A 14,641-nucleotide genomic window follows, 5' to 3' on the forward strand; every position below is an offset into this window, starting at 1 on the left:
AACAACGTGGTTTGTCATAAATTTCAATTTTGTTTTACAATAAAAAAAAATTCAAAAAACCACTAGGTAGGGCGCCTAAGGTCTTGCTGGTGAGTCGACGGCGTTTCGATCCATATGAGTGAGGATCACCATCAGGACTGGGGGGCTGTAAACAGTGCGTTTGGAATTACAGTGTGGAAGCAAAGCTGGGTTTCAGGCGGTTGGTAAAGTCTCAGGGAACGCCACAGGGCTAATTAAGTATCGTGCCTGGAGAGTCGTCCAGGTGCTTGGGAGCACAGAGTCAAGTCAAGGTAGTCCGGGTCCGATCAGAAAAAATGTATCCGGGAAGCAGAAGTCGAATAAATCTGTACTCTAGCGAAAGGACATGGTGCAGAGGGTTTCAATGATGCTCGGGACCTCGATAGGGTGTGGAGCTGGTCTCGGGGAGGGTGAGCGATCAAGGTGAATAAATCTATCCTCACAATTTCGGCGAGTGAAGCGCTGTCCGGGACGTGAATGAAGCGTGGTCCAGGGGTTACGATCCCTACCCTATCTCTACCCTATCGAGGTCCCGAGCATCATTGAAACCCTCCGGACCACGTCATTTCGCTAGAGTACAGATTTATTCGACTTCTGCTTCCCTGATACATTTTTTCTGATCGGCCCGGACTACCTTGACTTGACTCTGTGCTCCCAAGCACCTGGACGACTCTCCAGGCACGATACTTAATTAGCCCTGTGGCGTTCCCTGAGACTTCACCAACCGCCTGAATCCCAGCTTTGCTTCCATACAGTAATTCCAAACGCACTGTTTACAGCCCCCCAGTCCTGATGATGATCCTCACTCATATGGATCGAAACGCCGTCGACTCACCAGCAAGACCTTAGGCGCCCCGTACCTAGTGTTTTTTTGACAAATTGTTTAAATTATAAAACAAAATTGAAATGTATGACAAACCACGTTGTTTCTAGTCACTGTACATAACTTTTCACTTCGCGCCGTTCACGCTGTTTTTACTGTCACTTGTGTTGCCGTAGTGTCACTCACTCACTGCACTCGTGCACCTTGTACACCAATTGGGCTACCACTTGTTATTTATTATTTACAGTGCTGATATTAACTGTAATCACAATTGCCCTATTCCTTGTGGATAAATGCTGATAAAATGATGCCTCAGGCACTTATGAAAATCAAAAAGTTTCCTTGATGGATAATACTGTATAGATATCCTCTTTACTTGTCCAAAAATAATACCAGTTGGGATACAATTGACATACCTACAGCATGTGTCAGAGCTCAGTTAAATATACTAAAACATTTATCCTTTCATTTTCTGTACATTTCATTGTTATAACTTACCTACTATTAATGCCCCTTTTTAGGTCTCGGCTAAAGACGCGCGGAAGCGCGTCTCCGCCGAGATCTTATGTTAGGGAGTGTGCTCCCCAGGAGACAGTTTGGGGCGCGCGCATCCCTGGAGCCGATTTGAAACGGGAACGCGCGCTGTGGCCAGGCGCTGTCTCCTGGGAAGCGCAAGCACCACACACGCATGCGCATACACACACAAGCACTCATGCACGCATGCACATACATACATACATACAGAGACACACCCCCCCTGACACATACGCGCGCACACACACAAGTGCACCGAGGCCCCCCCTCCCCCCTCCCCCGCCGTCACCGTCGCCGTCGCATACACACACGAGCATACACGCACACACACACACACACAAGTGCACCAAGCCCCCCCAGCCTTTTGAAACTTACCTGGGCAATGTCGGGGACTCTTCTCTCAGCACGCGGCGCCCAACCTCCTGCTAGCGCGGCCCCGGGTCTCCACACCGCTCACAGGAGCCCCGGGCCGCGAGACGCATCGACTCCGCCTGCCTCCTCTTCCGGTCTGGACGTGGCCCCGCCCCCGTCACAGGCGACCGTGCCTGACTTCCGGGGCGGCCTCAGTGTATTCCGTCCGTGGATTCTTTCCGTCTTCTGTTTTTCTTGTTATTATTCTCTCTTCTGCTGGATCAAGGTCTGTTTGGTTCGCATTCCCAGTTTTTGGGCTCTGAGTATCGGCTTTTGTTTTTCGTTGGAGACAGCCTCACGTCTTTGGGATATTAATTTTGTTTTGAAAGCCGTCCATATATTGTGACTGCAGCCTCTGGATCCTGGGAGGGAGTGAAGTGCTTGTGCCTAGTTACATCTCTGTTTCGGCGTCCTCGTCTCTGTTCCTCTGTCTCTACCTCCCTGCGCCTCTCCTTCCACCGTCTCCTCCCTCTTCTCCCCCTCGTCTCTTCTCCCCCTGTTGTTTCGCCAGCCGCCTGCAGCTCACCTTCCATCCCCTGATCGCCTCATCCCTCCGGACGGGCTGCGTGGATCTCACCGGACTCGATTGCGCGTGAGATAAGGGATCGGAGTGGGGTCAGTGAAAGTAAACCATACATGGAGGAGCAAGGCCTTCAGTGCAGGAAGTATCCACAGTAACACATTCATTCAGGAAAAAGTCTCATATTATTTTCTCTACCACGCTAGCCATATATTTGTGTACCTATACATAGACATAGCATTGTTGATGTCTGCTGTCTCAGGTGTCAGTATCTCGTCCACCTCCATTGAATTCTGGAACTTGTAGTCCTAAACTGTAAGCCACTTGCAAACAAAAACATATAATGGAGTGAAGTGCTTGTGCCTAGTTCTAAGGTAATTACAATACATAGCACATTATATAAACCGAATTGTATGTAGGCACTTGGTTAAGATGGCTGTATTGGACATAGTAATTTAATCGACCTTATATGCATGAAAGTCTGCGTGGCCCCACCAGAATTCGAAAACCTGACATTAAGGTTACAGACAGCTATCCGCTGTACATGCATTATCCCACTTAGCTATCTTACCAGTCGCCTTCCAGGCGGCCTGTCTTCCTGGTTAGGGGGCTTGAGGTCACATTGTAATGGATCCTGTGCCTTGAGAGAATAGATCGAGGTGTCAAGTGTCCCTGTTGAGTTTATACGAACTTTAACTGCCAACTTGTAGTAAAAGTAGATGTTTCATGACAGCCTGCACGTTGTACCCTGGCCCTCACATGGGCAGGATCGGGCCCGGGGTGAGACTTCATCTAGTGTGCGTCACTCCATTGAAAAAAGAGAGTCCCCGACATTCCAGCCTCTGAAAACCACTTCTAGCTTTTTGCAGTTTTAAAGAAGGCTGAAGTGAGGCTGCTTTCCAGTGGGCAAGATGCTGACAAAACCTTAAGTCATGTTGAATCCGTATGGCTGACGCTTTCTTTCTTTTTCTGTTGGTTATGCATTTGCAAGCGATTAAGCTATTGGCATTGTAAATGACAATGCCATTTATTTAGGATTAAAAAAAAAAGTGATGAGCAATGCCAATATCTCTACCTTTAATAATGCCGAGACCATTGCATTGTAAATGCTTGTTACTGCCTATAAATATACTAGTAAGTATATTTTACCTTCCATATAAAAAAATGTATGTAGCATTACTTTTGCAAATAAACTACATATTGCTACACATACTTGGTAAATGTTTGCTTGTCTGTATGTTTCTCTCCCACTTTTAGCTTTTTTTTTCTTTATGAAAATATGCAGAAAATAAGCACAAGCACCACTTCAGTACGAGGCAACCATCAATGGCAACTTGTTCAAGTTTCCTTACCTTTGAATATCCCCAGGCGTCAGACTGGATCCGGAAAGTTTTCGTCCGCAGTACCCCTGCGCTTCGGAAGGTGGAATTGTGCGTCTCCGCGTCCGTCGCTGGCGTCGTATGCGCCGAGATGATGTCACAGAGACTACTTGGGCGCCTCCCTTGCGCGCTGACGTTAGTGCTTTCTTTTTCTGCGCCACCAGGCACAGATCCGGTTAGAGCACGTACCCAAGTCAATTTTTTAATAAACTTTTGTCTTCCATTTTTGAGTCTTTGACTCCTGGTGCCACGTAGGGATGCCTGGGTTTAAATCCTGTGGGGCCTGTCGCTGTACGATGTCGGTGGCCGACCCCCATTCCGTCAGTCTCTACTGTCTGGAGCGCAACAATGACTCCTGGTCCTGTTCCGACTGTCTGGCCATGGCTCCGAAGGCCTTGCGGGAGCCGTCCCGTAAGCTGCTGGAGGCCCGGCAGTCGTCGAGGTCCAGCGGTCGCTCGAGGAACCGCTCGCGGAGCCATCCTCATCGCTCCCCAGGGTCAAAGTCTTCACACTCGGAAACGGGTAAGAGACGTCATAAGAAGTCGAAGAAGCGTTTCTGCTCTGTGAGGTCCCCCCGTCTGTCTCCAGACGAGGGGACCGGGGGTACAACCCTCTCGGCTCCTTTAAAGCCTGAGTGTCCCGCGGCCTACCCACCCTATCCGGATCCGTCGGCGACTCCTGCCCAGGTGCAAGACTTTCCTGCAGCCATGGACCATCTATTAAGGCCTCGGGCTCCCGCCGGCGTGCCTTCGGGCTCCCGCCGGCATGCCTTCAGGCCCCGTGGTCCCAGTTGAGGGCCCTCCTTTGCAGCCGGTGTCTCCGACGCCGCAGGGACCTCCTCCGGCAGCGCCGGCCCCAGCGCCGCACACGGCTCCGATTCGGCGCCGCAGTGGGTTCCGTTCGTTCCCTTGCACGAGTTCCCGGACAATTTTGCTCCTGGTTGGGACTTTACCTGGAACACGGAGCCGGACCAGCGTTGTTCCCTGGTGCCGTTGGACCATTTGTATTCCCCTGTCCCTCCCCCACCACCGCAGCCTGTTCCACGAGCAGGGGAGGAAAGGGACGACTAGGAGGGGTCTGAGGACCCTTGCACTGCAGTGCGGGTCAGAACAGGAATGGACAGAAGATCTACAGGACGCCGGTGGCCTTGACCTCTCCTCTGACCCTGGTTTTCTATTTCCTCCTGCTGTGGCTATGGAGGAGGGCGCCACATACACTGTGGTGCTCTGAAGAGCAGCTGAGGCCCTTGACCTTAACCTGCCTGCAGTGATCCTCCAGACTAATCTCCTCACTGAAGTACTTCAGCCAGCGACAAGCTCTTTGGAGCCCCTACTTCCGTTCAATGAGGCATTCACTGACGTCTTGATGGGCACCTGGTCTAGACCGGCCACAGGGGTTCCTGTGCGTAAGAATGTGGCCTGGCCCCGGGTGACCCTGCTTTTCTGTCCACCCACTCAACCCCGGAGAGCCTGGTCATCCAGACCTCCACTTCCCAAAGCGAATTCCCTACGGCTCTGTCGGATAAGGAATCCAAGAAGCTGGAACAATTCAGCAAGTTTTCATCTGCCTGCTTAGGGCTGCGGTCGGTGAACACCGCTTGCCTCTTGGGCCTCTATTCCCACACTGTGTGGGACACGGTTGCGCAGGTCCTACCTCAATGTCCGGAGGAGGCTCGGACAGTGCTTTCCCAAGCTGTTGCTGAGGGGAAAGATGCAGCAAAGTTCGCCATCAGGTGTGGACTGGACACCGCAGATTCACTGGGTAGGCTGATTTCCATGACCGTGGCTCTCCGTCGCCACGCATGGTTGCTGTCCACTGATTTTTTGGGGGGATGTTCCAAGTTCTCTTATGGACATGCCCTTTGGCGGTACTCGCGTATTTCGTGTTAATGCAGATAGTGCGCTGGAGCGTTTTAAGGACTCGGGGCTACGGTCAAGTCCTTAGGTCTCACTACCACACGCCTAGCCACGTCTGCTTTTCTTTCCTTTCGTGGCCACGGAAGGGGCGCCCGACACGTTTGTTCAGCCAGAAGCCTGCGCAGAACCAACCTCTGCGCGGACGTGGTTCCCGCCAGGGCAGGGGGCCATCGTGCGGGTCAGTCCACCTCCGCTCCCGCAGCATCCGCCTCAAAGCCTTCCTAGTCTGAGCTTTGGGGCACACCCCACGCCGGTGGGCGTCAGGATTCGCCATCACCTTCCTCACTAGCGTTCCGTTACCTCGGACAGGTGGGTGCTGAAAATCGTCCGGAGGGGCTACTCCCTCCCCTTCGAGACTACACCTTCAGCCATGCCACCTCAGTTCCACCGCATGTCGGGGGACCATTTTGTGCTTCTCCAGCAGGAAGTCGCTGCCCACTTGGCCAAGGGGGTCATCGAGCGCGTTCCTTTGCCAGAAGTAGGATGTGGTTGTTATTCCCACTACTTTCTGGTCCCCAAGAAAGAGAAAGGGGGCCTGCGTCCCATCTTGGACCTCAGGAACGTCAACTGCTTCCTCCGGAAGGAAGAGTTCAAGATGTTGACTCTAGCTCAGGTCTTGGCTGCGTTCGACCCTGGAAACAGGATGGTAGCGTTGGACTTGCAGGACGCTTATTTTCACATCCCTGTCCTGCCGGCCCACCGGCGTTACCTGCGGGTCACGGTGGGCCAAGAGCACTTTCAGTTTGCCGTGCTCCCCTTCGGCCTTACCAGTGCCCCATAGGTGTTCACAAAGGTGATGGCGGTGGTCGCAGCTCATCTGTGCAGATCAAGGGTTTCAGTCTTTCCCCTATCTTGACGACTGGTTGTTGAAGGCCGGCTCGTCTCAGGCAGTCTGCTCCCACCTCCAGACTACGGCCGACCTCCTGCATTTGCTGGCGTTCTCCATCAATGTGCCAAAGTCGCCCCGGAGTCCCTCTCAGAAGCTCTCTTCATTGGAGCGGTTCTGGATTCGACGCAGTTTTGGGTTTATCCTCCCGAGCAGTGAGTCCGGGATATTCAGGCTATGATTCTGATCTTCCAGCCTCTATCTCGGGTTTCAGTCAGGATGACCCTCTGTCTCCTGGGCCTAATGGCATCCTGCTAGTGCAAAATGCCAGATTGCATATGCGGGCTCTGTAGTGGGACCTGAAGTTCCAGTGGGCGCAGTGTCAGGGCAACCTGTTGGATCACGTCCAGATCTCGGAGGACACTGCACAAGACTTGTAGTGGTGGCTCCCGAATTGCGAACACCACCACTGCCATGTGGTATTGCAACAAACAGGGTGGGGTGGGGTCATGGACCCTATGTCAGGAGGCTCTCCGCCTCTGGACATGGCTGGAACATCAAGGCATTACCTTGGTGGTTCAACAACTGAGAGGTTCTCTAGACACCAGGGCGGACAAACTCATCCGCCGGTTCAAGATGGATCACGAATGGTGTCTTCACTGTGAGGTGGCGCAAGGTCTCTTTCTGCAGTGTGGAGAGCCTTGGTTAGATCTATTCGCCACTGAAGAGAACTTGCAATGTCATTAATTCTGCGCGTTGGAATTTCCAATGCGGCACTCGCTCGGTCACGAGTGGAGCTATGGTCTGTTGCACGCCTTTCCGCCTATACCGCTTCTGCCCAGAGTGCTGAGGATTTGACCCCTCCTAGGCTCCGGATTGGGCACAAAGATACTAGTATCCCGAGCTACTCAGCATGGCGATCGCTCCCCTGATCAGACTGCCTCTTTTGGAGGATCTTCTATCACAGCATCAGGGGACAGTTCTCCACCCGAACCTGCCCAGCCTCCACCTCCATCGTGGAGATTGAGCAGTGACAGTTGACAGCTTTCGACCTTCCTTCCGAAAACTGTGACATTATTCTGGCAGCCAGGCGTCCATCCACTAAGACGGTATACGCCTGCGGGTGGAACACATTTGTGTCATGGTGTACAGCAAAGACTGTGGATCCCCTTGCTGCCCCTCTTTCCGAGCTCCTTCTGTTCCTTCTCTCTTTAGCCCAGCAGGGCTCTGCTCTGGGCGCTATCAAGGGTTCTCTCTCGGCCTTTTCCACCTTTCTACGGCTTCCAGATCAGCCTTCTCTTTTTAAGTCCCAATTGTTAATCACTTCCTGAAAGGCATTACACACACACACTTCCTCCTGTGGCCTTCATAATGCCTCAATGGGACTTAAATCTTGTCTTGACCTATCTGATGTGCGCTCCCTTTGAGCCACTTCATAACTATCCCTTGCATCTGCTCACTCAAAAAATGGCTTTCCTGGTAGCTATCACCTCTGCCAGAAGAGTGAGTGAGCTCCAGGCTCTTTCTTCTAAACCTCCTTTTCTCTCTGTTCATCCGGGCAAAGTGGTTTTAAGGACTCGTCCTTCTTTCTTGCCAAAGGTTGTCACGCCCTTCCACATTGGGCAGATAATCACTTTGCCACCTTCTTTCCACCTCCTTCAAAAGAAGATGAGGCTCCACCGTCTGGACCCAAAACGTGCACTCTCGTTCTATCTGAAGCGCACACCACAGTTCCCGGGTGGATGACCAACTTTTTGTTGGCTTCGTGGGCGCCAAAAAAGGTCGGGCCGTGCGCAAACGGACCATCTCTCGGTGGGCCGTTCTCTGCATCAGCTCCGGCTTGACTGTTCCCATGTGGCATAGGATCAAGACTGATTTGCATATGGCCATGTCTGAACTGGGGTGGCGTGGTGAGCAAAATAACGATGGATTAAACCCAGATCTGTGACTGGGGGTGAATGTTTTGCCAATGCGCAACATTCCTTGCATCACCTTGTGTGTTTTGCTGTTCCCTGCATCAAAGCCTGTTACTCGTTGGCTAAGAAGGAGCCTCCTCTGGGGCTGCGTGCCCATTCTACCAGGGAAACGGCAGCCACTACTGCTTTGGGACGTGGCGTTCCCTTGCAGGACATCTGTCGGGCAGCTATGTGGGCCTCATTGCACATTTATACCAAGCACTACTGCCTGGACAGCCAAGTCTGGAGAGACAGCTTCTTTGGCTGTTATGTTCTCCGGGACTTTCTGGTGTGATATTGGTTCGCAGACCCACCTCCAGGGTAGATATTCCTGCAGTATCTATTCTAAGGTAAGGAATCTATCACTAACGTGTCTCTTTCAAATGCACAAGTTACTTGTGTAACAATATATCTGTAATTAGTTAGTGATAGATTTCTTACCGCCCCATCCATCCTCCTCGTTCTGCGAACTGATATCTAGGGATAAGGTCATTCTTTTCAGGGCCCTAGTTTCATGGCACCAGTGAGAAGTTTCTTGCATGGTTCTGCATTCCTGGCGCGGGAAGTCATGTACAGAACTGACGTCCGCGCTCATGGTTGGCGCCTAGGTAGTCTCCGTGACGTCATCTCGGAGCATACGACGCCAGCGACAGACCCGAAGCCGCACAACTCCACCATCCGACACGCAGGAGTACTGCTGACAAAAACTTTCCGGATCCAGTCTGTCACCTGGGGATATTCTAAGGTAAGGAATCTTATCTCCAAGGTAAGGAATCTATCACTAACTAATGTCTCTTACAGATATATTGTTACAACAAGTAAGTAACTTGTGCAACTGAATCAGAAAGTCACATATTTTATGTTTGGTACTGATCTTTAAAGAGGTAATCCATATTCACAAGCATTACTCTGATTGCATTATTATAACCTTTACTCATTACTTGACAGAAATATAAAAAAAATAAGTAACTTCAAGTGCATCAACACTTGAAAGTATACGTTTATAATAAATGAAACTTAAATCTATATACATATATAACTTCCTTATACATATATACCTCCCATGTACTTATGTATCTTTGTTTATTACTTTGCTTCTAATTCAGCATCTCCAGTGCACTACCCTTTAACTCACCCTATACCTCAATATATCCTTTCCCTCCTCTGACTCATCTCAAACCTCATTCTACTACTCTCTCTAATGCACTACCTTATTTCTCACCCTATACCTCTCTCAGTATACCCCCTATCTCCACTCTCTCCTCTCAAACCTCATTCTACTACTACTCTCCAATGCACTACCCTATTCCTCACACTAAACCTCTCAATATATCCTCTACCTCCACTCTCACGTATCCCAAAGCCCCTGTTAGTACTATGATCCCCAAACTAACCCTTTCTAGACTCTCCCCTCCTTGCAACATCTCGTACCTCATTTAACTATTCAGATCTCCCAAACAAGCCTTTCGAACTCTTTCCCCTCTACCTCCCCTTTACTCATTCCAAACCTTCTACTACTGCTAAGAGCTCAACAAAAAACCTTTCTAGACCTTTCTCTTCTATTCCCCCCCATCCCCCACTATCCTTTTCAACCCCATTAACAGACTAACATGTCAACCGCTCAAATTGATTTCATATTTCCATACACTAATTCCCCACTAATACTGTTTGGGTTCCGGAGTAGAGTGCTGCCTGCCAAAAAGCGCTTCAACTCCTCATCAGGGGTAACAAGCGCTATTTAAATGTAAACCCTTCCCTCTTCTATCCCTCCACTATCCTTTTCAATCCAAATAACAGACTAACATGCCTACCTCTCAAGTAAATTTAAGGTTTCCCCTATGCAAATTCACCACTAATCGTTTTTGGGTTCCGGTGTAGCGTATAAATTCAATTACAATATTACCCTATACCCATACCCACCCCTAAACATATTTGTATATACATATGTGTATAGATGTATGTGTGTATATATATATATATATATATATATATATCTCGGCAAAGCTTACCCGACCAGGGACCACAACTGTTGACTAGGTAATACGAATTGCAGGGTAAAGCGGCTGCCTCCAGACACCAGAGTCTGGAATGGTTCCTAACAGCCTTTACAACTATGGGTTTGTTACAGGAAGTACACCTCTGGATACTATACCAGTGAGACGAAAGATAAAGGGGGCATCACCCGCCGGAAGGGCTGAAAAATCTAAGTTGCAGAACTCGGGACTACGGACACCCAACATGCCTGGCGTTTACCACCTGAGTGTCCACTAGAGGGCCGGCAAGGACATAAAATCACCGGTCCCACCTGTCTCGAGTTTTGCTTCTGCTCGCCTTGGCTGCCTTTGAAGAAGTTCAGAGTGCTGAACGAAACGCGTCGGCCCCTGCCCCATATCGACTCAATAAAAATGCGTGAGCAATAAGGTGTACTGTGTGCGGCTCACCTTCTTTCCAAAATGCGGAAGACACTGTTGATATTGAGATATATATGTGTGTATATATATATATATATATATATATATATATATATATATTTGTGTGTGTGTATATATATATATATATATATATGTGTGTATGTGTATATTCATTCCAGCTCCAGAGACCGCACTCAGTCAAGGGTGAACTCAGGTGCTTTATTCGGCCGAGCCGGATGTTTTCATAATACTTGTAGTTACCAAACACATTCACTTCCGGTGCAACATTTTCCACAGAAACAAATAACAGACTGTTAACGTCACATTTTCATGAGCGCCTTCTTTCAGATGTTAAAAATCAGATAAAAAATAAATCTTTTACATCGAATCAACCCTAATTGTTGTAAATCATTATACATTACTTCTGCTCTTTATTGTATATTAGTTTGTGCTTATTTATGCATATTGCATTGATACCCTTTTATAGGCAATGTCTTTATTTTGTATGTTCCCGATATGTAGATGTGTTAATTTCTAGGCTTTGTTTGCGGTTTTCTTACTCTATCACACGTTACAATATGGCCCCTAGTTGTAGGCTATTAATACTGTCGAAAGTCCTTCTTCTATATCACTATTTGTGTTAAGCTTTATTAAACCATGCTGACAACCATTTGTATCACCCGTGATCCAGGCGTGGAAACCCGTTGGGTTGGCTGGATACGAATATAGCACTCTAGGCCACAACTTATGTGTATCTAATAATTTTTGGAGGAGTGCGTACTTGGCAGAGAGTCTGCTGTTAGTGAAAATCAAACAATTCCTCATACCCTGGGACACACTGAGCTGTAGGTGCCTGGCACTCACGAGGATGGTGTTCTGTGTGTGGGTGTACACACACACACATATTTAACCTAAAGTTACCATGCGTAGTAAAGATTTGCTTTGTAAAGGCAGCGCAATATAGGCACTGCAGAGTTCAAACATTGTTGTACATTTTTTCCCATTTCATTTATTCCTACTCCCAGGATATGCCATAATCCAAAGCCCCTGTATAACACTATCTTGAGCGGGGATGAACCTTTGCGGTGCTGCATTTGTTTCTGCATATTTTGTAATGCCTTGATGCTTTATGTGCCACAAAGTAAAAGAAGCAGCATGTCATTGTTTACCAATTTGTTGCAGATGTTTGGCTTATTTATTTGGATACTTGCATTGGTTTGTTCACAAGTATAGCAATAGAAATGTTATGTATAAAAGAACATATATTTGAGTAAGTTTAATTTACTCGCTTTTTAAATGTGAATGTTTTTCTTCTCTTTTAGGCTGTCCGCTGCTACGAATCTTTAATCTTCAAATCTGAAGGAAAAGTAGAGTCGGATTTCTTTTGCCAGCTAGGTCACTTCAACCTCTTGTTGGAAGATTATCCAAAAGGTATTTTTAACTTTTAAGAAAATAAACAACTTTTGTTTTTTTTAAATAAACATACTTAATATTTACAGCTCTAAAAAATGGTGTGGAACAGCTCTGATTACATAGAGTAAGTGGAGCATCAAAAACACATATTTCAAAAAAACAATATTAACTTATCCAGTTTACATACACTTCATTTTGTTTGCTCACTTTCTTGTTCGAAACCTGATTTGCAGCTGCCGACTTAAATCGTTTTAAAATGTAGAAGCCATGAGTTTGATATGCAGTCATCAGGTGTGCCTCCACATGAATGCTACTTGTGTGTCTCATCCTAGTTACATCTTTTTCTACCTGTAGCGCATCTGTTCCTAACTTGTAGGCTTCTAACTGCAGATCTTTCACCTTGTGAATTTTCCCAGGTGCCAGACCGTTTCAGGAAACATTTCAGCGGCTCCCTTGCACTTAAACTGGTGTCATTGTGTGATTCTGCATTTGATCCTTCCGTGGATAGGATCTCTTCCCCCCCATGTATATGCCACCTCTGTGTGCTGATGGCAGTTCCTTTCTTTCCACGTCTACTGATGCAGATCTGGAGCCAACATTGCTGTCTATTTTCCCTCTAGAAAATTCCTAATGCAACTTTATACAGTGTACAGATATGCCCCCAAAATGTAAGGTTTTTAAGCTGTGTTGTGACTGCCACGACAAATGTTGGTGATGAACACCCAAAATGTCTGGGGGTGCTCTCTTGTTCCTGAAGCTGCTCATTCGAGTTTCAGTAGTTGCATACGAAGCACAAAAGGTTCAAACATGGCTAGCCGATGTCCCGCCACTTGCACCTTTCGCAGGAGTAGCTCGGTTACTCGGGTATATCAAGGACTTGGAGCCGTTCCATGAAGCAGGCTTCTGAATGGCTACTGTTTGGCTTCCTAACCAAGCGGGCAACTATAATCAATAAAATGTGTCAGCTAAGAGAGGCCATGAGCAAGATTTTAGATAGCCTGCTGGATTCCTCTGGAGAACCTTTGGGCCCCTAAGAGTCCAAAGAAGCTGCTTGTTAGAGCTCCCTCAGCAGTGTGTTCCCCAACTGTGCCACACTGCGTCCAATCAAGGTTGCACCTGTCCTCGAGCCTGTCTCAGGGCCCAGCCTCAGTTGAATGTCTGACTCAGATTGCGTCCCCACAATGGACTTCATAGGCCTGAGTGAGGCCGCTGACACGCCTTTTTAGGTACCTAGCCTCAAAGCAATAGTTTTATAAGATTTGGACGCTCATCCCCCACCAAGAATGCAACACTATGCCCACTCCAACCCAGAAGTATCCCCATAAAATGATTATGGTAAATATACTGATAATTATGATAATGACTGTGTTTGAAGACCTTCTGTATGCCAGTGGCCCGGACACCTCAATAGATAGAGGACTATTTCCTGAGGAAATTCACTAGGTGAAGGTTCTGTGGTTAGATAGTCTCTACCAGAAAAGGGACTACCAAAAGAAAGTAAATTGTTCTGTATGTGCATGGTGAATCACGTGTGTTTGAAATAAAGATGGACTAGTATTGCACAATGGAAGTACTTATTTTCCTTCTGCATATGTGGCTCATGTGATGTGCAGTACTGGTTTTGAGAGGTTGTTCATAGGCAGCGACACTACCCAGTCTGCATATCTTATTTAGAGAATATTTATCATTTGTGATAACTGCGCTATGGTAAATGTTCTCTATGTAATTTATACATTCTTTTTTTTATTATAGTTTAGGGCCCTGTTGTCCAGAAGAGTTCATGCATTTTTCAAAATCTTTGGGCATAGTTAAGGTTCCAAAAAGTAATGTTTGTTACTGCAATTCCAGTTGACATGAGCCATGTGTGAGAAGGAGTTTATTCTATTAGTTTGTTCTCTTTGCCATTTGTCTTTGGATTGTTTAAGGGTGTAGGTCTCGCCTAGGCAGCGCACATGTGGTGCTCTAGGAGAAGGCCTTTATCAATCGGTCTTCACTTATCAAGCACTGCACTCGTGCTTGTGGCGGCATCCACCTTGCGGGAGCGAGCAGTGGCGCGCCACAAGCACGAGTGCAGTGCTTGAAAAGTGAAGACTGATTTTTTTTTAATGTGGTGGATTTCCCTTTGACTCACTGCCATCTAGTAGCCACTGCCATGAATAGACACCTCTACTAACAATGTAATCGAATAAATAAGATTTTCGCTTTCCTCAGTGATAGTTGTTATACAGTTTTAACTGTAAAAACACTGTTTTCAAGTCGGCGGGCATTCTTGAAAACAATAAAGAATTCTTCACATGTCCTGGAAAGAATACAGAAATATTACTTTAGGTCATGCAAAAAATAGATATATACAATATATTGTTATACAGTTTAAAGCGGGCGGGCAGTGAGGCTTCTGCATTCCTGTGCACGCCCCCACCATTTGTCTTGAGCGC

The 14,641-nt window shown here is 47.7% G+C and overlaps 1 protein-coding gene across 2 annotated transcripts in view; it reads left to right on the forward strand.

Moving 5' to 3' along the window:
* KDM6A (lysine demethylase 6A) overlaps window positions 1-14,641 on the forward strand; it is a 1,083,812-nt gene that overhangs the window by 149,899 nt on the left and 919,272 nt on the right. For both annotated transcript variants that reach the window (XM_078658310.1, XM_078658311.1), the window contains exon 3: window positions 12,116-12,224. In XM_078658310.1, the coding sequence (XP_078514436.1) occupies window positions 12,116-12,224 (109 nt within the window). The remainder of the gene's footprint in view (window positions 1-12,115; window positions 12,225-14,641) is intronic.

Source organism: Lissotriton helveticus, chromosome 8, assembly GCF_964261635.1.
Source record: "Lissotriton helveticus chromosome 8, aLisHel1.1, whole genome shotgun sequence".
NCBI classification, from domain to species: domain Eukaryota; kingdom Metazoa; phylum Chordata; class Amphibia; order Caudata; family Salamandridae; genus Lissotriton; species Lissotriton helveticus.